General features: G+C 47.1%; 1 protein-coding gene across 1 annotated transcript in view; it reads left to right on the top strand.

Moving 5' to 3' along the window:
• LOC130128779 (calcium/calmodulin-dependent protein kinase type II subunit beta-like) overlaps positions 1-27948 on the top strand; it is a 116710-nt gene that overhangs the window by 44649 nt on the left and 44113 nt on the right. Inside the window, exons 4-9 of the mRNA XM_056298544.1 lie at positions 1260-1314; positions 1835-1900; positions 18851-18923; positions 25550-25652; positions 26584-26667; positions 27211-27305. Of these exons, the coding sequence (XP_056154519.1) occupies positions 1260-1314; positions 1835-1900; positions 18851-18923; positions 25550-25652; positions 26584-26667; positions 27211-27305 (476 nt within the window). The remainder of the gene's footprint in view (positions 1-1259; positions 1315-1834; positions 1901-18850; positions 18924-25549; positions 25653-26583; positions 26668-27210; positions 27306-27948) is intronic.

The raw sequence follows: 27948 nt of genomic DNA, 5'->3' as shown, positions 1-27948 counted from the left end.
CTAAGCAACTGGTGGTGGATTTTGGGGGCACGGCCGAGCATGTTTCAGTGGACCGAGTTAAACCCGCACACCTGGACTTGACGCAGCCGTTGGAGTTAGCCCAACCTCCTCGTCGCGGTCGTCCCCCGGCTCCGCCTCCTCCCCCCGTGGAGGCCCGCGCTGCCTCTTCTGCTCCTCAGGCCGACCTCTACAGCCCCGCGTCAATGCCTCCCAGAGACACTCCGGCCCCTGTTACCCGGAGCCGCCGCGGACGGCCTGTCGTCCCCCCGCGCCTGCCTGACTTTGATTACTAGGACGAATTCTGGGGGGGCTCATGTGGTGGATACGTATTGGGGACAGAATTCAACCCAGGAACTAAGGGTTAAGTCATGGTTGCCCTGGCAGGTTAACGCAGGGTTAAGTTATGGTTGTCCAGCCAGTTTTCTGGTTATTCTTGCCGCCTCCGCTCAGTCGAGCTGTGGTTTTGTTGTCTCTCTGATTTACCGTGGATTAAAGAAAGTTGCCTACACGGCTAAAGTGTGAACCTACGGTCTTCTCCGTTCCTTCGGCTTTACAGTGTGTTATTTATTGGCTGCGGTTGAAAGAAGGGCGTGACAAAGACCTCGTTTCGGTATGGAAGGATTTATAACAATTGATATTTTATTTTAAACCGGCACAATAATCTTATGAATTGAATTTGAATTGAAATTTATTGTTTGATATATTTCATTTTATTTTTTATTATTGTCTGTGATGTTCTCATTCATCCAGGTCATGGTAATATTTTTATTATTAGTTTTTTTTAACTGCATTTTTAATTTTCCTCTCCCGGACCCCCTAGCGCCTCCTGGCGGCCCCAACTTTGAAAACCCGGGATCTAGACCCTGTAACCCCTCCCCTAATGTGGACATTTATGCGGGGGATTTTGCATGCTTTGGTTTTCTTTGAGTTAAGGCATAATTTGTTCTCTGATGCCGTCCCTCTCTCTCCATCTCTCTCTCTGCTTCATTCTGTCTTTTTTTTCTCTCTCTCTACCTCACTGTCATTCTTTGTGCCTCCCTCTTCCTCTTTCTCTACATCTCTTTCTTCACCTCCTTTTGTCTCTCTCTTCCTATCCATCCCTGTCTCTTCCTACCTCCCTGTCTCTGTCTCTGTCCGTCCCGCTCTCCCTAATTCTTCATCTTTCTCTTTCTCTCCTTCTTTCCCTGTCTCTGTGTCCCCCTCACTGTATCGCTCTCTCTCTCGCGCACTCTCCATCTCTTTCTCTCTTTCTTTTACAGTTCGTCTCCATGACAGTATATCAGAGGAAGGATTCCACTACCTCCTGTTTGACTTGTAAGTCATCAGTCCTTCTCTGTATGTCTTTCCTGTCTCCTCTCCTCTGCTCGAAACTTTAAACACATCTGTCAGCACCCCCCCCCAAACTCCTCCACAATTCCCCAACATACAGTTACATAACCCTCTCTCATATATGCACACACATATCCCTGTTATCCACTCCTCCCTTCCCTCCCCATCTACCCATCCCTCTCTCTTTCTCTCCTGCAATTCTCCTCTTGTTTCCATGGTAACCATGTGGAAAAGGGGATGGGTGGTGAGGGGGTGTTGCCGAGGGATACGAAGAGGGAGTCCTGCCTTATAGCTGGAGCACCCCCCCAATCACCACCACCCCCACCTCCCTTACTGTCTGACTCACTCGCCAAACCCAATACTAATGAGCCGTGTGTGTGTGTGTGTGTGTGTTTGTGAGTACACGTGTCTTTTTGTATGTCCATATATCCAAAATTAAATGTTCATGGTATGTATGCATATTTGCATGTGTGCGCGTGTGTGTGTGTGTGTGTGTGTGATGCAGGGTGACTGGAGGGGAGCTGTTTGAGGACATCGTAGCCAGAGAGTATTACAGCGAGGCTGATGCCAGGTAGGAGAAGCTCCTCTGTTTGTGTGGTTGTAACTCAGTGTTTCTGTCTGTATCTCTGTCTGTTTGTAACTCAGTGTCTGAACCCTGCCCTTTTATGGTCTGTGCCTGTTCTCTTCTCTTCTCTTCTCTTCTCTTCTCTTCTCTTCTCTTCTCTTCTCTTCTCTTCTCTTCTCTTCTCTTCTCTTCTCTTCTCTTCTCTTCTCTTCTCTTCTCTTCTCTTCTCTTCTCTTCACACTCCAACCTGTTTTCTCGCTTTGCCTCTCCATGTCCCTCATTATGGTGACTTATTACGCATCCCCTCACTTGCCATTTGTCTTTGCACTCTTTCTTCCTCCACTTCTCCTTCTCTCTCTAGTATGTCTTGCCCTCTTCATGGTTAAAATAGTGTGGCTCGCGGTGACATCGGAGGGACCATTATTGTCTTATCAACACGCTAGTCTGTGTGGTTAACGCTGTGTGAGTCCCAATACTGTTTATTTGTCCCCTTTTTTTCCCCTACTGACTTAATTTTACTCAGTAAAAGTAAGAGGGAGGGGTAGAAATGTGAAAACCGAGCAGGGAACAAGTTGCTCAGCCCACCTGTAGTCTCTCACTCACACTGAGTGCTCATGCAACTTGCCCCATTTCTTCTCTCTTTCTCTCTCTCTCTGTTGCTGTCTGTCGCTCTCTCCCTGTCTTGCCTTCTTTCTCTCTGCCTGTCTCTCTCTCGCTCTCTCTCTCTTTCCTGCCTCGCTCTCTGTTTTGTCCTCATTTTCCTTCACTGATCACTGCCACCTCATCTTTTCCACCTCCCTCCACCACCACCACCCTCTTTGCTGAGGATCTCTGTCACATGTACCTGCACTGACTCATCCACAAACTCTTTTTCATTCGACCGGTGGCGAGGGAAGGGGTGAGGGTGGGTCAGGTCCCACTGACAGACTCTGTGTGGCTTTGTTATTTGAACTATTCTCTCTCTCTAACACACACACACACACACACACACTCATCTGAGTAGGATTTCACAGGAACACCACTGACAGAAATGCGAGCAAGAATCCTCACCTTGAACGTGTTCAGACAAATCAATCTGTTGATCAGAGTTTTGACGTGTTTCTGATGTGTCAGCTCTCTTTTCTGCGTTGGTTCGTAGCTAAAACATGATTCAGACAAGCTGACTGTAGCTCTGTTGAACCGGCGCAAAGGCATATATTTTACAATGCTCAGCATCCAGTCAGGATATGATGTAAATAAAGTGAAACATTAGTCACTCAGTTGACAATGTGCAGTCAATACTAGACCTCCCTGTTACAAACTCAAGATAATGATCCTGTATCATTTTTTTCCCCAACAAAGTCAACACAACAGTTATGCTTCACATCTATGACACTATATGTCTAAACACTCCCTGGAATTTTGAACCTTTAATGGACAGGACAGTAGAGACAGACAGGAAACACAGGTGAAAGAGGGGATGAGCTGCAGCTGGAGGTCTGTGGCAGGACTGCAAGCTGGCTCACTGCCATCAGCACTGAGCCTGACACGTGCTATATAAATACACACCTAACTGGATGAGCCATCAGCACACCTTTCCACGTTTCTTCACCACCTCCACTACAGTGGCACTGGTGCGTTGGTGAAAACAGGTGCCGGCTAATTCAGTTGAGGGAAATGGGGCTATTTGCTTTATATATATATCATTATGCTTTTATATCTGCGCAGTCATCATCTGTAGTTGATAAGTGGAGTCCCTCTGGGAACTGTCCTGGTGCCGCTGTGTCTAACAGAGTCACAGCAAGATGAATAAGATGTGTAATTTATTTATTTTTCATCAGCCCCTGTTCTGGCAGGTGACTCAAACTCATTAAACCAGTTAAAGCCCTGCTCCCAGTTGTACTGCGGGATCGGAGGATCAGCGACATTTACACAGGCATGCATGCACGCCCACAAACACACACTCAGTCATCCAGTCACATACACACACACATGCATGCACATACCAGCTTCTGACAAGCAGCACTGATATTGCAGCATCAAGGTTTTTGGAGAGAGGGGGGGGGGTTATGTGTGTGTGTGTGTGGGGGGGTCACTTGGATGATTCTGTATTAAAGCATATACATACATCTTCCCCACTGTTATTTTCACATATGTAATCACAACATTAGTAGATTTCTCCATGAAACGTGGCGACTAGTGTTTTTAGACAAATGGCTTTTCTTTTTTTTTGTCAAATTTTTTCTCCTCAATTGTATCTGGCCAACTACCCCACTCTTCCGAGCCATCCCGGTCGCTGCTCCACCCCCTCTGCCGATCCGGGGAGGGTTGCAGACTACCACGTCTCCTCCGATACATGTGGAGTCGCTTCTTTTCACCTGACAGTGAGGAGTTTCACCAGGGGGACGTAGCACATTGGAGGATCACACTATTTCCCCCCAGTTCCCCCTCCCCCCTGAACAGGTGCCCCGAGCCCCCGACCGACCAGAGGAGGCGCTGGTGCAGCGACCAGGACACATACCCACATCCGGCTTCCCTCCCGCAGACACGGCCAAGTGTGTCTGTAGAGACGCCCGACCAAGCCAGAGGTAACACGGGGATTCGAACCGGAGATCCCTGTGTTGGTAGGCCACTACGCTTTCCGGACGCCCAGACAAATGACTTCTAACCAGACAGATTGAGTTGTTCTAACATTGGTCATGGCTATATCTTTCTTAATGTTTGAAAGGGGGGGCACGGGGGCACAGTGGTTAGCGCGGTCACCTCACAACAAGAAGGTCCTGGGTTCGAGCCCCAGGGTAGTCCAACCTTGGGGGTCGTCCTCTGTGTGGAGTTTGCATGTTCTCCCCGTGTCTGCGAGTTTCCTCCGGGTGCTCCGGTTTCCTCCCACTGTCCAAACACACGTAGGTCAGATGAATTGGCCGTACTAAATTGTCCCTGGTGTGAATGTGTCGGCCCTGTGATGAACTGGCGGCCTGTCCAGGGTGTCTCCCCTCCTGCCGCCCAATGACTGCTGGGATAGGCTCCAGCATCCCCACTACCCTGAGAGCAGGATAAGCGGTTTGGATAATGGATGGATGGATGTTCAAAAGTCTGTAAATGACTTGGATTACCCTTCTATTTTTTCGACGGTTCAATAAAGAGGTTAGTTATTTGGTCACAACTGCATATTTAACCCTGCATGGCAGCTGACAGCAAATTTCTCCGATGTGAGGATACTTCGGAGCGCTCATTTCAGTTTGAGACTTTTTTTGGCCAACTTTTAGAGACTGAAGCAAAAGATGAATATGTACCAATTTAATCTAGTAATGGTTTTGTTCTGTCACATGCACAACTCTTAGAGAAATGACACCACGTCTCTAAGTCTTGGTATGGAAAATGGCCAAAGCTTACTTTTTTACTTTAAACTTTCACTCCTGCAACTGATTGCTGTGGACCTGGTTTTTGAACATGAAAAAAAGGGTGCGCTTAAATCCCCTTGTGAGTGTGTGTGTGTTCCATCCTATTTATCCATTTTATTCATTATCAAACCAGCCATTTAGTTCACCCTCTCCCCCACTTTATAACCCCTGCAGTGCTCCTCCCTAGTGCCCCCCCCCACACACACACACACACTGTCCCCTCTGGTGAATGTCAGTCATCCAGGCCAACCCTGCCCCCATTGCTCCCTTGGAGACCATCAAGAAGTGGGACTTTAATTAGCTCTGATAATTAGTCAAATACATGCACTCTCTCTCTCCCCCTCTCTCTCTCTCGCTCTCACTCGCTCTCTCTCTCTCTCTCTCTCTCACACACACACACACACACGTAGAAGCTAAGACACTGATACATGCAGGCCTCAAACTGTGCCACATCTTTTCTAGCCTCTCCCGGTCTGAATCACGAGTTGTTCTCCATCCATTGTGCACAGTGAAGGGAGGCCATTATCTGCACTTTGGAGTCAGTTACACTTGGAGTTCAGCCACAGACAGCACACTGAAGCGCTGCTGCGTCGTATTATTTAGATGTTGAGGAGTCATACAAAAGGAGTTGAAGGTTTTTACAGGGTTGTTTTTTTTTAAAACCCTCTTCTGCTGCATTTCAGCTGCATGCAATAATTTGACTTAAGAGCAAAGGGGAGCGGGATAGGGATTTCCGTGCCATTTTGATCAGTTTCCACCATTTCTTTTTACATTTCACACAAGCTTGGACGTAATTCAACACAATACAGGCTGAAGTATAAACACCGTATGCAGCTATAGGAGACTTAAGACGCAGACGGGCACTGGGGTGGACGTCCTCCCCGTTGTCCCTTTACTGCAGCACAGACAACAGTGGGCCAGTGTGGCTCAAAGTGCTGACACAGGCACATTTTTTTGGCCAGTGTGAAGAGGGCAACTGCATTCTTCTTTTTCCCTCTCCGCCCCTCGGCAGGAACTCGAGAACAGAGGGGAGAGAGACACACGGAGCAGACAGAGAGAGAGAGACAGAGAAAGGTAGAAAGATAGAAATAGGGCATGAGTAAGGGCGTGGGAGGGAAGCACACTCTTACTGCACTTCTAAGTACTTCACTAGGCCACTGTAGGGTCAAGGACATGTTGTGTGTGTGTGTGTGTGTGTGTGTGTGTGTGTGTGTGTGTGTGTGTGTGTGTGTGTGTGTGTGTGTGTGTGTGTGTGTGTGTGTGTGTGTGTGTGTGTGTGTGTGTGTGTGTGTGTGTGTGTGTGTGTGTGTGTGTGTGTGTGTTCCTTTTTAATCATTAGAGAAAGGTGGGCAAGAACGACTCATGCACTTTTCCCATGGTCCCTGTGTCTCAAGTGAATGGAGGCCAGCTCTGGCAGAGGCCCGGCTGGCGGTGGAGCGCAGGGCCCCATCTCTGTGAAGAAATGGAGCAGAAAAGTGGGTCTTTCTCTCTGGCTGACCATCTCTTATCTGACTGACCCTGATTCACAAACAGCCAGGAAGATGAGAGGAGTGGATAGTGTCACTTCCTGTTAAAAAAGTGAAGGGACAATGTTTCCTATCGCTGTGTGTTACCCACCTCTAGCCAGTTCCTGTTTTCACTTTCCCCCTACACAGACCACACATGACCGAACTGGTCTAGTCACCCCCTTCCTTGTCAAGTGCATGAGCCCGTCTCGGCTGCCACTGCAGAGTGCTGCCCAGGTACACTCACTCTTTTGCTGAGCCACTTTGTGAGGCTATCTCTCTCTCTCTCTCTCTCTCTCTCTCTCTCTCTCTCTCTCTCTCTCTCTCTCTCTCTCTCTCTCTCTCTCTCTCTCTCTCTCTCTCTCTCTCTCTCGCTCTCACTTTCTTGGTTTTGTGCTATTTTGATTGCTCCCTCGTTCGCCCTGCTCTTACTGCTCTCAGAGCACAGAATGGAGCTGGTAGTACAATGGAGAAGGGGCTAGCCTCTCCGTTGCTGTGTGTGTGTGTGTGTGTGTGTGTGTGTGTGTGTGTGTGTGTGTGTGTGTGTGTGTGTGTGTGTGTGTGTGTGTGTGTGTGTGTGTGTGTGTGTGTGTGTGTGTGAAACAGTGAGAGTGAGAGAGTAATGGAGTGTGAGTTTGTGCATCTCTCTCTTGCTGTCTCTCTCCCGGTCCTCCTACACAGTAGACACTGTGTGGGTGTGGATTCTGCAGCCTGACTGTCTCTCCGCTCCTTCTATTAGTCACATATCCTACACACAGCATTGCACAGACACACCATCTCTTGCACACCCTATCACATATTAACATTTAGCCATCTCATATATATATATATATATATATATATATATATATATATATATATATATAGATAGATAGATAGATAGATAGATAGATAGATAGAGATATAAATATATAGATATTTATAGATAGATAGTCTCACAGACACAAAAATCACACATGCACACAACATCATACACACACACACACACACACACACACACACACACACACACACACACACACACACACACACACACACACACACAATTCTGCTTGCAAGCACGTGTGCACCTGCAGATAAACACATGCCCTACCACACACACACACACACACACTGGCATGTGCACACTCAGTCTCATTGAGGTACCTTTCTTTCACTAGTTCACTGTACACTGTTATTTTTTCCTTTCAGTGGTGGAAAAATAGCCTGGCATCAGCCCACTGCTTCTTTATGATTCAGTTGCTTCCTACAGCTGTCTTTTTATTTCTCTTTTTTATCTGTCCTTTGTTCATAAACGCCTTCATATTTCCTATCACAATCTGTCACTGTTTCCTCTGTTCCCTCCCTGTCCTGTCCTGTCCTGCCCTGCCCTGTCCTGTCCTGTCCTGTCCTGTCCTGTCCTGTCCTGTCCTGTCCTGTCCTGTCCTGTCCTGTCCTCTCTATCTCTGTGTTGTCTCCGTTCTCTGCTGGTGGTATGTGTGTGATGGTGTCTGGCAGGCTGTTCTACTATGGCTGGTCTTGTCTGTCATCATGTTTAAACAATACGTTTTTGTCTCCTCCACTCCTCCACCTGGACTCCTACACCCCTCCTTTACTCCACATCTCTACGTCCCCTTGTTTCCCCCTTCTTTTCCCTTCTCTTTTTCATCTTATTCTTTCTGTTCTTCCTCTTTGTCTTCTCTCTTCTTTCTTCTTCTTCTTCTTCTTCTTCTTCTTCTTCTTCTTCTTCTTCTTCTTCTTCCTCTCTTCCTGTCCCTCCTGTCTCCGCCCCCTGTGCTGTTCCTTATAACATCATTGTCACTTTTCACCGTCTCATATCCTCTGTTCCATCTCATCTCATTTTCCCCTCATGTCGAGACCTGACCCGCTCGCCAATTTGGTCACCTGCCATCCTCTCCCCTTCACCCTCATTCCCCCTCTCCACCATTCCACTTCTCCACCCTCCCCTTCACCCCCAACCTGGGTTTCTTCCCCCCTCTCTCTGTTTTTGTCTTCACAGTCACTGTATCCATCAGATTCTAGACAGTGTCCATCACATTCACCAGCATGACATAGTGCACAGGGACCTGAAGGTTAGTATATGTAGAGGAGCTGCTGCACTCCCACCTCCTCCTCTCTGCTCCCCCCTCCCTCCTTGCCACCTTGCATGTTCCCCCTCCCTTTCCTTCCTTCCTTCCTTCCTTCCTTCCTTCCTTCCTTCCTTCCTTCCTTCCTTCCTTCCTTCCTTCCTTCCTTCCTTCCTTCCTTCCTTCCTTCCTTCCTTCCTTCCTTCCTTCCTTCCTTCCTTCCTTCCTTCCTTCCTTCCTTCCTTCCTTCCTCTCTTCCTTCCTTCCTTCCTTTCTTTCTTTCTTTCTTTCTTTCTTGCTTTCTTTCCTTCCTTCCTCATCTACCATCTCTTGTCTGTCTGTCTGTTTGATGATCTGTCCGCCTATCTGACTGTCTCTTGGTATGCTCTTACTGTATGTCTTCTGTTTTTTTTTTCTTCTTTTGATCGGAGGTCCCTGGCCTGTTCCACCAGTCATTTCCCCACATCCAGTCCCTGCCCATCTTCCTCCCTAGTCATCCTCAGTGTCTAAAAAAAGAAAAGAAATATGCACCTGTTGCACTGACTGATAGCCAGATTGACCAATCGCCCGAACGTGCCCAACCTTCCACTTCACCTTGCAACCAATCACCTTTGGGCTTTAGGTCCCTGCCCCCCCCCACACACACACTATTCAACTTATTCCCGCCATCAGAGCCCAGTACCTCTCCAGCTGTGATAATCGCTGCATCTTGCACACTCAGACACACACTGAAAGGTTTGCGCCCGTATGGCATGTGCACACACAAATGCACATGCGCACACTTTGTGTGTACAGAAACACACATGAACACATACACATTATATTGCAAACTGTGAGGTTTAAAACGTTGCTGTCTTGTTGGCTAGTATTCATTGATTTTCCTCCCTCCCCCCTGTCTTAGCATCCCTGGGTTTATGCCATCAATCCTTCATCTCTAAATGACCAAGCAGGCTTCTTTTCTTGTTGAACAACAAAACATTTATATTGTGCTTCAGTGTCATAAAAAAAGCATTGCAAAAAGAAAAGTGAGTGGATGAAAAACAATGATGATTCATTCTAAGAGATATGCTGCTGTGATATCATCCTGCTTTTGCCACATGGTTGGTGTATGGAGACTAGATGTTTTCGTCTTTGCTGATGAATTATTTGTTGACACGCACTCATCTCAGCGCTGCGACAGTAGCACTTTGCATAGCTGTAGCATCACTGGTCCCCGAGGCAGCGACACAGGATGCTGTAGTGTTTTCTGCTCTCTTGCTACTCAGCATACACCAACAGGGAATATCAGTGGCAATCAAAGCTGTCTGTGCCATTACAATAAATGTTTTATTAATTACCTTTTAAAGGGACATTTTTCTTATTTTAAGCCTTATCTCAGTCTATCTGCAACAGGAGTTGCACATGAAACACACCTACAGGTGTTACAGATCGGTTTTGCATCTCTGGAGTGGCAGTGAAACCGAGTTTTCTAGCCACCGAGTGACGTATCCTCATCAATTGGCGGTTGGAAAAACTACAGCCTAGCAGGGTTTCTAATACACTAATCTCTAAAACACATCCTCGTTCTCTCGACTTAACAGCATTTCCAGTGGTGGTAATTACATCCCACAACACTAGCACAGAGGATTTTATGGACTATATTGAAAATGTCTTTCACTTACAACCAATACAATTAACTTATTAACAAACTATCAAACATTTACGTAGCTGTCCCATACTTTCTGTCATATGAGTTAAGCACGGTATGGTGCAGCACGATGGCGCAGCGGTTAACACGGTCGCCTCACAGCAAGAAGGTCCTGGGTTCGAGCCCCGGGGTAGTCCAACCTTGGGGGTCGTCCCAGGTCATCCTCTGTGTGGAGCTTGCATGTTCTCCTGTGTGGATTTCCTCCGGGTGCTCTGGTCTCCTCCCACAGTCCAAAGACATGTAGGTCAGGTGAATTGGCCGTACTAAATTGTCCCTAGGTGTGTGTGTGTGTGTGTGTGTGTGTGTGTGTGTGTGTGTGTGTGTGTGTGTGTGTGTGTGTGTGTGTGTGTGTGTGTGTGTGTGTGTGTGTGTGTGTGTGTGTGTGTGTGTGTGTTGGCGTGTGTTGGCCTTGTGATGGCCTGGCAGCCTGTCCACAGTGTCTCCCCACCTGCCACCCAATGACTGCTGGGCTAGGCTCCAGCATCCCCAGATAGGCTCCAGCATCCCATCAGTCGGTCAGTTCAACCATGAAAATAGCTTCAGTCCAGTAAGTCTGGACCTTGAAAACAAGGTAAATAAATGGTTGTTGTGATATTTAGGACATGGCAATCCCTATATGCTAACTGAACACAGATGGTATGGTTGGTATGATGTTCTGGTTGGTTTGATGCACATGGACTCTCACATACAAAACACACAACACAGTCATTAGGGATTGTCTTCTTCCAACCCCTACAGACGTTTTTTCATACATACAGTCAAGATCCTGTAGATTCAAGATGGTGCAGTGGATGACAGCCTCGGTGCAGCACTCTCTAGTACTTTCGTTGTTTTTGTTTATTCTCTGTGTGTCTGGTTACTCAAACCTGATTACATTCACTAGAGAAGAACTGCTTAACATTGGGCTGTTAACTCCAGATAGTTTTTCACCAGTTTTCACAAATCCGGAAAGTTTTTTGGAGATCTTAGTTGGAGGAACAGCAGCTCTCTGTGAAACATGGAGGTGATGCAGACGGGGGAAGCGGGCCGGTGCACAGGTGGGGGCTCCGACAGCAGGTATTTCAATCTGCACTCCCAGTGATTTACCTGGTGAATCTCCGCTCCATGCCCAACAAGATGGCCGAGCAGCTTCTTCTCAGCGGGACGAAGAAGGACTCTGCACGTTATGCTACTCTTTGTTTCACTGAAACTTGGCTCAGCGAATCCACCCCTGGTAGCGGATTACATCTGCTGGGCTTCTGCCTACACCGAGCGGATCGCGTAAAGGCGCTATCGGGGAAAGCGAAGGGCAGAGGAATTTACTTCTGCATAAACGAAGGTTGGTATACAAATGTCACAGTGTTAAGTAAATACAGCAGCCCACACTTGGAGTCATTGTTCATAAACTGCAAGCCATTTTATTCACTGCGGGAGTTTTCATCCTTCGTCCTGGTCAGTGTTTACATCCCATCCCAAGGCAGTGTGAATGGCGCACTACAAACCCTGGCCAACCAGATTACTGGCTTAGAACAAAAACGTACGGACTCACTTTTCATAATGCTTGGGGACTTTAAGAGAGCAAAATTAATCCACCAACTACCAAAATACAGACAGCATATTTAATTGTCCCACCAGGGAAAATAACACACTGGACCACTGCTACACAATTCTTGAAGATGCATATCGCTCTGTCCCCCGGGCATCTTTGGGGCACTCTGATTACTGCTTGGTTCATTTTATTCCAACCTACAGGCAGAAACTAAAATCTGCAAAGCCTGTGGTTAAAACAGAAGAAATGGACCAGCGAAGCAAAGCAGGAACTGTGAGACTGTTTTCACTGCATTGATTGGAGTGTATTTGAAGCTGCAACTGGCAACCTGGACGAACTAACTGACACTATGACATCTTACACTCACTGGCCACTTTATTAGGTACACCTTGCTAGTACTGGGTTGGACCCCCTTTTGCCTTCAGAACTGCCTTAATCCTTTGTGGCATAGATTCAACAAGGTACTGGAAACATTCCTCAGAGAGTTTGGTCCATATTGACATAATAGCATCACGCAGTTGCTGCAGATTTGTCGGCTGCACATCCATGATGCGAATCTCCCGGTCCACCACATCCCAAAGGTGCTCTATTGGATTGAGATCTGGTGACTGTGGAGGCCATTTGAGTACAGTGAACTCATTGTTATGTTCAAGAAACCAGTCTGAGATGATTCGAGCTTTATGACATGGTGCGTTATCCTGCTGGAAGTAGCCATCAGAAGATGGGAACACTGTGGTCATAAAAGGGATGGACATGGTCAGCAACAATACTCAGGTAGGCTGTGGCGTTGACACGATGCTCAATTGGTACTAAGGGGCCCAAAGTGTGCCAAGAAAATATCCCCCACACCATTACACCACCACCACCAGCCTGAACCGTTGATACAAGGCAGGATGGATCCATGCTTTCATGTTGTTGACGCCAAATTCTGACCCTACCATCTGAATGTCGCAGCAGATCAGGCAACATTTTTCCAATCTTCTATTGTCCAATTTTGGTGAGCCTGTGCGAATTGTAGCCTCAGTTTCCTGTTCTTAGCTGACAGGAGTGGCACCTGGTGTGGTCTTCTGCTGCTGTAGCCCATCTGCCTCAAGGTTCGACGTGTTGTGCGTTCAGAGATGCTCTTCTGCATACCTTGGTTGTAATGAGTGGTTATTTGAGTTACTGTTTGCCTTTCTATCAGCTCGAACCAGTCTGGCCATTCTCCTCTGACCTCTGGCATCAACAAGGCATTTTCGCCCACAGAACTGCCGCTCACTGGATATTTTCTCTTTTTTGGACCATTCTCTGTAAACCCTAGAGATGGTTGTGCATGAAAATCCCAGTAGATCAGCAGTTTCTGAAATACTCAGACCAGCCCGTCTGGCACCAACAACCATGCCACGTTCAAAGTCACTTAAATCACCTTTCTTCCCTATTCTGATGCTCGGTTTGAACTGCAGCAGATCGTCTTGACCATGTCTACATGCCTAAATGCATTGAGTTGCTGCCATGTGATTGGCTGATTAGAAATTTGCGTTAACGAGCAGTTGGACAGGTGTGCCTAATAAAGTGGCCGGTGAGTGTTTATCAGCTTTTGTGAACACGTGTGTGCCTACCAAGACCTTCTGCACATACACCAATAACAAGCCAAACTAAGACAACTTCGGCAGGCCAAGCAGGATGCCTACAGCAGTGGGGATAGAACCCTGTACAAGCCGGCCAGAAACTCACTGACAAAGGAGATCAGAGTGGCTAAAAGAAGCTACACTGAAAAGCTGAAAAACAGGTTTTCAGCCAACGACCCTGTGTCAAGAGTGGAGGGGCCTGCAAGACCATTTCCAAACACACTGTGGCAGAAATTGGTCAACCCCAAGGATCAGGTCCCCCAGTACAAACAGAGCAATATAGTGTACGTGTTAAGTGCTGGGATGCATGCTGTGAATTGTACATTGGGGAAACTAAACAGACGCTGGCCAAGAGGATGGCACGACAACACAGAAGAGCTAACACGTCAGGCCAGGACTTCGCAGTCTACACCCATCTACAGGCCAGGGGTCACTCTTTCAAGGATGAGGATGTACACATCCTTGATAGGAAGGAATGCTGGTTTGAACAGGGAGTCAAAGAGGCCAGCTATGTGAGAAGGGAACAACCATCCCTGAACCAAGGGGGAGGGCGCTCAGAGTACACCTGTTGCCATTTTACAATTCTGTGATTGCAACTTTTCCCAAATCCTCTGTGAATATAACATGGCTATTGTATCTCTAGTTAATAATGACAGCAATTTGCATATGAAACCAATTATTGTTTTCAGTCGTTATAACACTGTATTGTTTATAAGGGTGGGGATACCTGCAGTCTGAAAAGGTCACTTAGATGAGTGATGTAACGTTTCTCTTTCAAAAAACGTTGTGTCCAGATGAACAAATTCAACTTTCTGTGATATAGAAGACCATCCCCCCATGCTAAGGCAAACCAAGACCTAGCTGACGACCTGAATGTCTTCTATTGCAGGTTTGAGAGAGACAAATTCATATAAAATTATTATTATTATTATTATTACCCCACCCACTCCAGCCCAACAACAACAGCCCCATCACACCTCTGGCAACCCCCCTACTCTCCCCCCCCGATACTCAGGCTGCACTCAAGATACATGTAGAGGATGCGAGCCAGCTTTTCCAGAGACAGAAGACTAGGAAAGCACTAGGTCAAGATGGTCTCCCCCCATCCTGTCTTAAAGCCTGTGCTGACCAACTGGCTCCAATCTTCACGCAGTTCTGCAACAGATCCCTGGAACTGTGTGAAGTCCCCTCCTACTTCAGACACTCAACCATCATCCTGATCCCAAAGAAACCCTCCATCACAGGACTATAGGCCTGTCGCTCTGACGTCTGTGGTCATGAAAACTTTCAAACAACTGGTGTTGGACCACCTGAAGAATGTCACAGGACATGTGCTGGACCCCCTGCAGTTTGCCTACTGGGCAAAGAGGTCAGTGGATGATGCAGCCAACATGGGACTGCACTACATCCTGCAACACCTTGACTGCCCAGCGGCATATGCAAGGATCCTGTTTGTGGACTTCAGCTCGGTGTTCAACACTATCATCCCAGAAGTCCTCTCCTCCATTCTTTCCCAGCTCACCGTATCCTCTGCCATTTGTCAGTGGATCACCAGCTTCCTGAAAGGCAGGAAACGGCAAGTTAGACTGAGGTAAGTCACTTCTGGTATCCAGACAGTCAGAACTGGTGCTCCCCAGGGATTTGTCCTCTCCCCACTGCTCTTCTCCCTCTACACTAACGACTCCACCTCCAAGGACCCAGCTGTTAAACTCCTGAAGTTTGCAGATGACACTATGGTTCTCGGACTCATCCAGGATGGCGACGAGTCTGCATATTGGCGGGAGGTTGAGCAGCTGGTGCTCTGATGCAGTCAGAACAAGTTGGAGCTGAACATGCTCAAGACTGTGAAGATGACAGTGGACCTTAGGAGAAATCCCTGAGCACTGCTGCCCTTCACAATATCCAACAGCCTTGTGTCAGCCATGAAGATTTTCAAGTTTCTGGGAACTGCCATTTGCAGAGACCTGAAGTGGGAGGCCAACATCAACTTCATCCTCAAAAAGGCTTGCAGAGGACGTTCTTTCTGCGGCAACTGAGGGAATTTGGTCTGCCACGGGAGCTGTTGAGCCAATTCTACACTGCAGTCATTGAATCTGTCTTGTGTACATCCATCACAGTCTGGTTCGAAGCAGCAACCAATCAGGATAGGAACAGACTGCAGGGAACAGTAATGGCAGCAGAAAATAAATCATTGGCGCTTCCCTGCTCACCCTGCAGGAGTTGTACACCTTTAGAGCTCAGAAACGGGTGGGCAGAATCAGCACAGACCCCCCTACACCCAGGTCACTGCCTGTTTCAACTCCTACCCTCTGGCAAGTGCTACAGAGCAATGTACACCAAAACCACCAGACACAGGAACAGTTTCTTCCTACAGGCCATCTCTCTCATGAACACTTAACAGCATAGTGCATTCATTTTGTAAACATGACACTTTGTAAATAGCCCCTCTGGTCAAGATGTCTCGCCTACATATCTGTGATGTGCACTACCTCTTTTTAAACAAGATGTGCAATACAAATGTACAATTGTGAATACACATTCAACTGCTGTATACTGGTTACAATTGTTGCTGTTATTGTTGTGATTGTGACATAGTATATATAGTGGATGGTAGGTGACTATATAGTGTATACTTCTGGTACATAAGATAATATATTGTAATATAGTGTGAGTATATAGCATTGTATATGTGCATGATGGGTTGTGGAGTTGTGGTATGGTTTATGGTCTAGTGTGTGGGCAATATAGTATATAATCAATATGGTATGATATATGGGCATTGGTTGTTGATTAGTCAACCATAACAAAACTCTGTATGGTAGTGACACACCTGTTGTGTATACATGCTTGCATCCAATGTCCTGTTGTTCCAGTTATTTCTTCTTTTTCTTTTTCTTTTGTGAGTGGTATAAACGAGTGCTAGAAGCTGCTGTGAACCGCAGTCAAATTCCTCGTGTGCATAGGCACACTTGGCCAGTAGATTCTGATTTTGATGCTGATTCTTACGTTTTGGCACTCTGCTGCACACCCACACACCTATGTGAGATCTAAATGATCACTCAACACACACACACACACATGCAGACATATACACAAAGACATGCACAAACAAACAAAGCTCTGAACAGACATAACCTGCCCAATATTTATTCATTAGGAGATCTTTAGAAACAAGACACAGGATTCTGTTGTAACCCTGAACTTTACAGCCATATTGGTCCATCTCTCTCTCTCTCTCTCTCTCTCTCTCTCTCTCTCTCTCTCTCTCTCTCTCTCTCTCTCTCTCTCTCTCTCTCTCTCTCTCTCTCTCTCTCTCTCTCTCTCTCTCTCTCTCTCTCTCTCTGCATCTGTCCCTCTTGCTCTTTCTCTTGTCTTTTTCTTTTCCTCTCTCTCAGTCTCATTTTGTCATCTCATTTTGTTTCCCTCCCTCCCTCTCTCTTCTGTCTCGTATATCTGTCTAGATGTCCTAATGATGGAGAGGCAGGCCTGCTTTACTGTGGCCCGTTTAGTCAATATTGAAAGCAGTGTGTGCATTTAAGATCCAAATTCTGATTCACTACCCTCTGTTGTACAGACCAGAAAACATTACTTGACATTTTCTACAAAGAAAGTGTTTATGAAGTTCTGAAACTGATAAATATAGCATTGGCAGTTCATTGGAAGTTCAGGTGTTTCACTGTTTATAATTTCTTAGACCGACCGAAGTTAGAAGTTCATGTGCTGAAAACAAAAATATAGTACACAAGTAAAATTAAGAGGTAGCGCTGTCACATCAAACACATTATTTTTACATGATGCACTTGTTCCTCCTTGTTCATCATTTTAATGGCAGAAATTGTCACCACCCGTCCTTTTTTTGAAGAACTGTTGCCTATTGCATCACCTCCTCATCATATCTGCCTTGCATGCTTTTAGCTAGAAAAAGTAAACCCACAGACCTGCATTAGAATGCACATATACAAGCACCCTGTAAACACACACACACACACACACACACACACACACACACACACACACACACACAAACACACACACAACAATCCCTTTAAAACGTGACATTGTCAGTGCACAGGCAGCGCATATTCATGTCTTCTCGCTCATGACACTGCAACCCAGCGCACAGGGGCATGCGTGCATGTGTGAGGGTGCGTGCAGCCCACACCACCACCAGCTGCACTCAGTCTACACACTCGTCCAGAGCGCACATGTCCCTGTTTGTCTCCCAATACCATCTATATCTCCAACCATAGATATAGATAGGTCCCTCCAAGTCACACCTCATTCGCCTCTGTCTGTTCCCTTCACTTCTTTTTTGAGTCACATGTCATGTTATTTGTGATGTTTGGAGTTAAATGGACACAGCAGCGAAAAATCTCATCAGCACAGGTTGAATAGACCGGCAGCACAAACATTGTTGATCCCTGGATGCAACTTTTAACTTTTTTGAATTGCTCAATGACTCACTCCTTCGCTCCCCCGCCCCTCCACCTCCACCCGCCCTCTTCCCATCCCATCCCACACGGCCATCCTTTTTTTTTCACCCACTCTCATCGCTCGAGGCTTGTTGGCCCAAGCACGATGGGGTAGGGGAGGGGAGTGTTAAGAATCCACCAGTAGACAACTGTGGAGCAAAGGGGGCTAATTGACAATAGTGAGCCTGTGAGATGAGATTGCACCTGTTAGCTGGAGAGTGTAATAACCCACTGGAATCTCCTGTTGAGTAGGACCCTTAGCTCTGCCCTTCCACAGCTGTCTGGTTCAAACACCAGTGTCTACAGCCGACCCCAGCCAAGCCCGTGTGTGCAAACAGCATCACTAAAGATGGACACTGATGATGTCAGCCAGGGTAAAATGTGTTCCAGTTTGAGAACAGAACTATCTTATCTACAGTTTTACCTACTTAGGGCAAACCCTGATTTACATGCAGGCTATCTGCGTAGCTGGGGCTTGGGCAAAACTGGTTGAAAGGCAAAAGTGTGAGGCCTGTTCACAGATGAGGCTCTTACAAATTTCCCCCATGACCCATGGCCCTGTCTGACCCTTTACCACCACCCCCCACATTGCACACCCCACCCCGTCCTCTCCCACACACACTCCTACCACGCCCCTGGTCTGTGCACGGGATTGTAGCGCTACTCAGACTAACATACGCCCCCTCCCTCCCCCCCGGTGTTTGCATGCAGTCATTGCATCCAGCAGATCCTGGAGGCGGTGCTTCACTGCCATCAAATGGGCGTGGTGCACCGGGACTTGAAGGTGAGTGATGGGCTATCCACCTTGCTGACCAATTTCCCCCCCCCCCAACACCCCCAGTGTGTGTGTTTTTGTGTAATTGTGTTTTATGTTTCTGTTTGATCTGTATAGGTGGGTTTACGTCATAAAGGTTTATGGAAAAAATATGACACTGTGTTCTTTGTAAATGTGATCTCCTTCCCTCTGAGGTAATAATAATAATGAAAAATATTATCACTGCTAGAAGGCAGAGCTTCAGAAGATCTCAATACCCTTTGATAAACAGGCCCTGATACAACCCCAGCAGCTCATTTAGTCCACTTAAGGCTATTACGCCACATGAATCTAGCAGCACTGGTCTATACCACCTTTACATGTAGATGGCCATTGGGAGTCAATCTAGGCAGGCAGGCCACAGCTCCACTCACCGAGTCAGATACACCAGTCCCTGCCAGTTGTGGGAGCACATCATGTGACCCCCTCCAGCATAACCTCCGACCTTTCTCTGAATCTTCAAAGTCAAACGTAGCCTCCCAGTCTTATGCAGTCCTGATGGCCTCTGCTGTTAGCTGAACATGGCTTCTTCTCTTCTTTGGCGAATGCAAGCATTTGGTGCAGTACAAGCTGACTGGCTAGCTAACTAATAGCTGGACCATGTAACCTCCTTGGAACACCATTTTGAGTGTAGCTCCTCGGTCCTCAGCCTGCCCTCACTCTGTTGGTAAGAGGACATGCATCGTGGCTGGCCTGAGAAGAATTTTAACCTTCGATTCATTCATCTGTCACCAGGAGCAGTTAACTATTGACTAACTGGAACCCCATGTCATTTGGATTCCCTTCTTAGATCAGATGCCCCCCCCCAATCTTGTGATAGACCAGACTGCTCATGTTCTATAAAGGACTTTAAGAGTGGTGTTTTATCATTACAAGTATTGGGGAGACAACAAAAAGCCTCTGTTTATGAGACTCACAGCCATTTACATGTTTTGCTGTTAATGGCTGGTAAACAAGCACAACACGTAATAGTTGCTACATGCAGCGAGAGAAGCGAAATAGACAACAAGACTGACTAAACCAAATTTATAAAATACACTTCCAGCCATGAGCCCGTTGATGGGCTCATAAGGAGCCTGTCAGTTCAATTTATGCAGTCTGGGTAATGAGCAACCTTATCCATGTCCAGACTCAATAGTGTTATTGAATTTTACTGGAGGTGTAAAATTTCTAAAAATTGTTCTGTGTACCATTTTCATACTTTCAGAGAACTTGAATAACAGCTCTGTTTCACCAGATTTTTTTATGTGATGAAATTGCACCGTTTGAACAAGCCATTATGATTGCTTCTCACAATGGGAACAGTCAAACCAGATATTGCATGAGGCCGCCTATGCCCAGAGCGAGCTAGCCTCTGACTGGCCAGCCACTGTTTCTGTCAAGGGAGGGGTCGACCAATTGGAGTAGCAGGTCATGAATAATGCTATTTGGGCGCCACGGTGGCCCAGTGGTTAGCGCTGTTGCCTCACAGCAAGAAGGTCCTGGGTTCGAGCCCCGGGGTAGTCCAACCTTGGGGGTCATCCCAGGTCATCCTCTGTGTGTAGTCTGCATGTTCTCCCCGTGTCTGCGTGGGTTTCCTCCGGGTGCTCCGGTTTCCCCCACCGTTAATGCATGTTAGGAATAATACTCTTGTCTGTGCCCTGGTCCTCGGGTGCTGCACGGCAGCTGCCCACTGCTCCTAGCTACACAGCTAGCATGGGTTAAATGCAGAGAGGAATTTCCCCCCTTAATAAAGTATGTCAAAAAAAATTATGTTAATGACCCCTGCCTCATTAGAGGTGGGAGTGGAGCACTGGAAACCAAAAGACTTGGTAAACCCAAACATCACAGCTATGTTTCATAGACATACAGCGGTTATGCCAAGTTGTCAGTAAGTAGGAAAAGACCTCCCCCCACCCCGATGCACAGTTGGGAGCTGAATTTTGAACAGATGAATACTTAGGCTGTCCGTCCAGCTCATTAAACAGATAAGAAGAGTGAGCTACGAAGGGTTATATTTGAGAGGCATGGGTTCGACACATGTGCTGTTGAAGTGGTGTTTAACTGCATGATGAGCAGTCGGGGAACAGCTGCCGTAGCTGACTTTATGCCCTGTGCATCTTTACTAAAGCTCCTATTTTTCAGTTGCAAATGTTGGAGTAGGAAATACATGCTCTGGTAGGCTAGTTCAGTTTTGCAATGTGCACAAATATATTCTCTTTGTTTTAAATTAAAAGAAAAAGTCTGTGGTTTTTTTGTTTTTTTTTGCTGAGTCCCCAGTCCACATTTTCTTGCCATATTGTAGAGTACTCAAGGAGGAAAATTCTATATGAGGACTTTTTCAGTGAAGGTATTCGAGTAACTCGACAAATGGTTTCGGCTGTAGTTGTTGGTGACCTGAGGCCTTTGCTGAGCCTGCAGCCGGTGTCTGACAGTCATTCCTATGTAGGCTCGTAAACTGAGAGCCGGCTCCATATTCACAACCAGTTTCTCAGAACAATCATTCTGATTAAATGTCAAATCCGATCAGGTCTGCCCACAGTATAGAAACTCAGTACAGTATTTTTATGAAGTTTTACAGTAATTCAAATCAGCAGTTCCAGTGTCTCAACTGATTACTGATTGTGGACTGATTGACAGCTGCTAATGTTCACAGAGAGAGGACAACACCTCAGTAATGATCAGCCGCATCTCAGATGGAATTAGAACTAGAATTCGAATCCCAGTTGGAATTGGAGTGATGAAAATCTTGACAGTTCATGTTCTTTTCCCCGTCCTGTCTGGTCCCTAGTAATCTGTGTGTGTGTGTGTGTGTGTGTGTGTGTGTGTGTGTGTGTGTGTGTGTGTGTGTGCATGCCTGTTGGTCGCATCTTGTTTTGCATGCTGCTGTTTCTCAAGTCGGGCCTGCTCAATGCAAATGTCAGTGCCAGCATTCCTGTGAATACGTGTTGTGTTTATTGGATCTGTTGTGGCTATTTCTTTATTTAGCCAACACAACTATCGGGTTACACACCCGGGCATGGGGGTGGGGGGTGGGGTTTGGGGGCATTTCATGCAATAGGTCATAGTGTGATGAATGAGGACATCGGCTGAGTGCAAACATGCCTGGAATTAGAAATTGGGTTCTGGCAGATGAAATGACAACACTGTCAATAAATTTAAACCTGTGCTAAACAAAATGGAGAACCAAACTGGCACATGTGCAGACGACAAAGGCAGGAGAGTTAAAATGCTCGCTGAGGACAACCACCCATTGTATTTTTTCTTTAAAGATGTTAAAAGTAGATGAATTTTTCTTTAAATAATAAACATATTTCAATTCATTATCTCTAACCAAGGGCGTCCGGGTGGCGTGGCGGTCTATTCCGTTGCCTACCAACATGGGGATCGCTGGTTCGAATCCCCGTGTTACCTCTGGCTTGGACGGGCGTCCCTACAGACACAACTGGCCGTGTCTGCAGGTGGGAAGCCGGATGTGGGTATGTGTCCTGGTTGCTGCACTAGCACCTCCTCTGGTCGGTTGGGGCGCCCGTTTGGGGGGGGAGGGGGGAATAACGTGATACTCCACATGTATCGGAGGAGGCATGTGGTAGTCTGCAGCCCTCCCCGGATCGGCAGAGGGGGTGGAGCAGCGACCGGGACGGCTCGGAAGAGTGAAGTAATTGGCCAACTACAATTGGGAGAAAAAGGGGGGGGTATAAAAAAAAAGTTTCTAACCAAACACTATGGATGAAAAAATTCTTAGAGGGACTGTTTGAGCCTCTTACTCTAATGCTGTTTGCTATTTTTAAAATAAAAATAAGAGTCAGAATTTAATTATTCAAGCAAATTTGCCCGTACAGGGAATTGAACATGCTGGTTTGCTCACATACATCATCATAGAGGTCACATACAATTATAAAGTATAAAATTACTGCAGGAAAAAGCAGTGATAAAAAATCAAAATAGACAGTCAGTAGATTCCTCCTTATGGATCAGTGTATGTCTCGACCTCGGACATCAGTAATGAAATGTAGACCTGTCGTTTTTGTGAGTAAGCCAGATAACAGGCTGGCATAGTGAGGTTGATATAGAATTAAACGTAAATAGACAAAACATTTGCTATTGGATTCAGCGCAGACACAGATTGTCCGCTTGCTGTATTTTTCCAGATTTCCGTCATTCTGGCAAGGTTCTGCTTTCACACTCTGGTCCATTTAATCTCCAAGGCCCTTTTAATGGCGCCCTGTGTCTCTTCCCCTTTGTATGAAGGAATGTGAGCAGAAGCAGGAATGCCGCAGCAGCAGCTCCTGTTCTCCCCTTTGAGATACTGAGGGGGGGTCGGACGCTGGGAATCCTTCCATCTGAAACACCCACACATGACCTGTTCTCCAGAAAAGCATTCTCTCTCTCTCGCTCTCGCTCTCTCTCTCTCTGGTCATGTGAGGGTGCCGTGCTGTATGTACATGTGCAGGTGTATGTGATAGAGAGAGAGACACACACAAAATGTTGCCGAGGGAGAGGAGGGTGAAGCATTTGCACTGAAAAGCGGTCCCGTTTTCTTTAAACAGGAGGCCCGCATGCTTTTGCGCTGCGACCATCCACCTATTCAACGGAAACTCACACTCCATCAAGAGTTTCCGCCCACAGCCATTTTCACGGATTAGCTTGCTGCAATGCTGGCAAGTCCTAAACTCCCCCATTTACAAAAGAGTAAAGCCCAATCGAGTGGCAGAGCTTGGGGAGTGCGATGACACGAGGTAGGCAGAGCAGCACAGGATTACCGCCACTGCCACACCACCGCTGTCTACCTCTCCTGCTCTCACTTCCTTCTTCCTCTCAGCCAAAGCCTGGTCTGATCTGTTTCTTGTCCCTACGCCTGAAACATCCAAGTATTCCCAAGTCTCTAAACAAATTAGGGAGGGGTGATAGAGACAGCAAGAGAGAGCAGAGGAGAGGAGAGGAGAGAGGCTTTGGTTAGGCGTTGGAAGGAAACCTAGAGACAGGGATGTGGGGGAGCCAGGGGCTGTTAAGGCACAAGCTGCTGCATTGCAGGGGAGGCAGTGACAAGTACTCATCTCAAACACAATATCCCCACTCCCCCTTCAGGTGTGTGTTTGTATTTTTTGTGTTTGCCGATGGTGTGTTTTTTAGCAGCTCCACATGCTGTGAGTGCCCGGCATACAGGGGTGGTGTGGAGGCTGTCCCGTCTCTGTGAAAGCTAGCCATAGCCTTCAGCTCAGAGGCCTGACCAGCTCTCTGGTCCGGTCACACCATTTCTGGACCACCGCCTTCAGTTTGTCAGGAACAAGGATGCTTTTTTTGGGGAGGGGGGGTTGGACCCCCCCCTTTTTCTCCCCAATTGTACTTGGCCAATTACCCCACTCTTCTGAGCCGTCCCGGTCGCTGCTCCACCCTCTCTGTCGATCCGGGGAGGGCTGCAAACTACCACACGCCTCCTCCGATACATGTGGAGTCGCCAGCCGCTTCTTCTCACCTGACAGTGAGGAGTTTCACCAGGAGGACGTAGCACGTGGGAGGATCACACTACTCCCCCCAGTTCCCACTCCCCCCTGAACAGGTGCCCCGGACCGACCAGAGGAGGCGCTAGTGCAGCGACCAGGACACATACCCATATCCAGCTTCCCACCTACAGACATGGCCAATTGTGTCTGTAGGGATGCCTGACCAAGCCAGAGGCAGGAACAAGGATGTTTGTGTATCCCAAACACAACCCCACTCCTCAGCCAGCAAGTCACTGAGTCCAGTGCTCTTTAAATCCTGTTTTCCTTACACAGCTAAAAGAACAATTAGGTCAACAGGATGAGATAGTTCCACTCAATTCTAATTCCGTCTTACTGATGCCAGGAATTTTATAGAAACAAATGTTCACCAAACCACCCCAAGCATATGGAAGACATTCCCGTCGAGTCACTGAAATGGTTGAAACAAGCTGATTCGCACTCGGGACAAGTGACATTATCTTGTCTAATCAAATCAACAGATTACTTGTTTGACTGGTTTTCTTTTGAGAGTAGCCTGTGTCATGTAGGAACGCAATAGTGGCAAAAGAGCAGATGCCGGATAAGAACCCGGTTTGGTGCCGTCCCTTTCGAAGGGCTAGCGAAGTGGTGGAATCGAGAGAGACGCTGCGAGATGGAGCGAGGAAGAGCCGGGGCCAGTGGGGATAGCAGCCCATTATTAGAGTCCTCATCTGACAGAGAGTAATGAGGTTGGCTGTGTTATCTGGGCCATGCAGAGGGAGCCTGTGCACCGCAGCACAGCACAGGAAGCCGGGACAAAGACACCGCAGACCGCACACTTGTAGAGTTCACTCTTCTTTTTTTTTACAACGCAGGTCAAACAACCTTGTCGAGTTTGTATGTGTCTGTGCAAGTTATTTGTGTAAGGTGTGCCCCAAGCGTGTGTCTGTGAGTTTGTTGATTACAAAGTAGATCCGTGTTTCCTTTAGACTGTGTTGAAGAATGTATGAATCCTCACATCAAGCTCTGGTCTGTGCATGCATAACCTGTCACCTCCAGCTCTGCCTTACAGTAGCCTTCGTTTTTTTTTTTTTGTCTTTGTCTTCCCAGTCCAAGTGTTCAGTAACCTCAGCACCCTTCTCCTCCCCTCTCTAGCCAGAGAACCTGCTCCTGGCTAGCAAATGCAAGAACGCGGCAGTGAAGCTGGCTGACTTCGGCCTGGCCATCGAGGTGCAGGGTGATCAGCAAGCCTGGTTTGGTATGTAGCCTCATCGCAGATGTTAAACATAATATTTTAGGCAGGGCAGCACGGTGGCGCGGTGGTTAGCGCGGTCGCCTCACAGCAAGAAGGTCCTGGGTTTGAGCCCCGGGGTAGTCCAGCCTTGGGGGTCGTCCTGGGTCATCCTCTGTGTGGAGTTTGCATGTTCTCCCCGTGTCTGCGTGGGTTTCCTCCGGTTCCTCCGGTTTCCTCCCACAGTCCAATAACATGTAGGTCAGGTGACTCGGCTGCCATACTGTGTGTGTGTGTGTGTGTGTGTGTGTGTGTGTGTGTGTGTGTGTGTGGGCCCTGTGATGGCCTGGCAGCTTGTCCAGAGTGTCTCCCCGCCTGTTGCCCAATAACTGCTGGGATAGGCTCCAGCATCCCTGTGACCCTGAGAGCAGGACAAGTGGTTTGGATAATGGATGGATGGGCATTTTAGGCATTTAACCTGATGCTTTTGTTCTGTCGTATGGGGAACACAATACAGGAACAAGCCTCAACTCCTAAGATTGAGAGAGGGAAGTTTCAGGGCCATAAGTGGAATGAAATATTCCTGTTGCCATAAAAAGAAAAGAACTACTGGGCTAAAAAGAGAGAGATAGAGAGGGATTTTGAAGAGTAATTAGGGTGGTCCAGGAAGATGGGATGAGACTCATTTGAGTGAGGCTGATAAGATGTACTTCATTAGAAAAAAAAAAGTAGTTTCCAGCATAGAAGATGTTTATTGTGTATCAGAGAGATGATATAAAGTGGAGTAAGAAGGTACATCATTGTAATATTTGCATTTCAACGTTTGTGCATGTGTGTGTTTGTATGTGTGTTTCTATTTGTCTGTGTCTGCCTTTGAGTGCATCTGTGTGGTATGTGCATGTGGGGGGTGCATCTGTGTGTGTATGTGTGTGTGTGTCTGTTTGTGTGTTTCCTGCAGGGTTTGCGGGGACACCGGGGTACCTGTCCCCCGAGGTTCTGAGGAAGGAGGCGTATGGCAAACCTGTGGACATCTGGGCTTGCGGTGAGAACGACCAGCTCCGGCTCTCACAGTGTACACACAATCCATACGCAGCAGAAAATATCTAAACACATGCAACATCTTCAAGTCATTATCCAGTGCGAGAGTGTGACGAAAGGGAGATGTAAAGTCATGATTTAACACAGTTGGTACACAGCAAAAGATGGTCTTAATGACTTAACACATGGATTATTATTGCAGGCTGACGGTTGTGAGCTGTAACCTCGCTTGTGTCCAATGCAGTTTCATCTCTGTCAGGAACTTCCCTAAAATATTTTCTTGAAACGAGGCACACGAATCCAATAGTATCAAGATTTTGTTAGCTCATTCCAGAAAACTGTTTAGTCAAGTCATTAATTAGGTTATTTCTCTCTACTTTTAAGACTCAATAGCAGACTGAACAAAACAAAAATGGCTTTTCCATGCGTTGTACTAGGTCAAAACAAAAAACACAATACCGCTGAAGCACGCAGGTCCTTTAAATAATGCTGATTTAATATGTGTGTGTGCACATTGTGTATTTGTGTGCATGTGTGTGTTTCTCAGGGGTGATTCTGTACATCCTGTTGGTGGGCTACCCTCCTTTCTGGGATGAGGACCAGCACAAGCTGTACCAGCAGATCAAAGCTGGAGCCTATGATGTGAGCACGCCCTCCTCCTCCCCTCCACGCCACTCTGTTGCCTCCGCTGTTTGTCCCTGTCACGTTGTTCCCTTTACAGACGTCCTCTTCTCCTCCATTGTTCTCTGCCTCTCTCCTCCTCCCCCATCTCTCCTTTCCACCACTGTCACCCCCCCCCCCGCGCTGTGATGTCTTCCCCTCCCCTACCTCCTGCCCTCGTTCCTTTTTGGAAACTGGGCTTACGTAAGCCAGTCATTCATATTTTAGGGGTGCGAGATTGGGAGCCTCACTTTCAATCACATTCAATTCCATCATAAGAAAGAGAGTCAGACAGAGACAATGGGGGGGGGGGGGCATCGGTGACATACTGCTGACACTCTCACAACGATTCTGGCTCAGACTTTGCGGAGCTTGACATTTATGTCCCAACGCAACAGGACCCCAAAGGCTCATGTCAGACTGAATTTCTGGCCTCTTGGTTTGAGCTTGGCTTGTCCACCATTGGACCTGCATTCAAATACGGTGGACAAAACCGTCAAATGTAATTCGTTGTTTAAAACAATTATTGTTCAAATTATTAGAAACATTCGGCCTTAGATGGGGTTTAACCTCCGAAAGTGTTGTAACCCACGATAGTCCGGTTTATTTAGAGAGCCCTCGAGTG

Source organism: Lampris incognitus, chromosome 1 (genome assembly GCF_029633865.1).
Source record: "Lampris incognitus isolate fLamInc1 chromosome 1, fLamInc1.hap2, whole genome shotgun sequence".
In the NCBI taxonomy this organism is placed as follows: Eukaryota; Metazoa; Chordata; class Actinopteri; order Lampriformes; family Lampridae; genus Lampris; species Lampris incognitus.
This window is presented reverse-complemented; position numbering and strand designations above follow the sequence as displayed.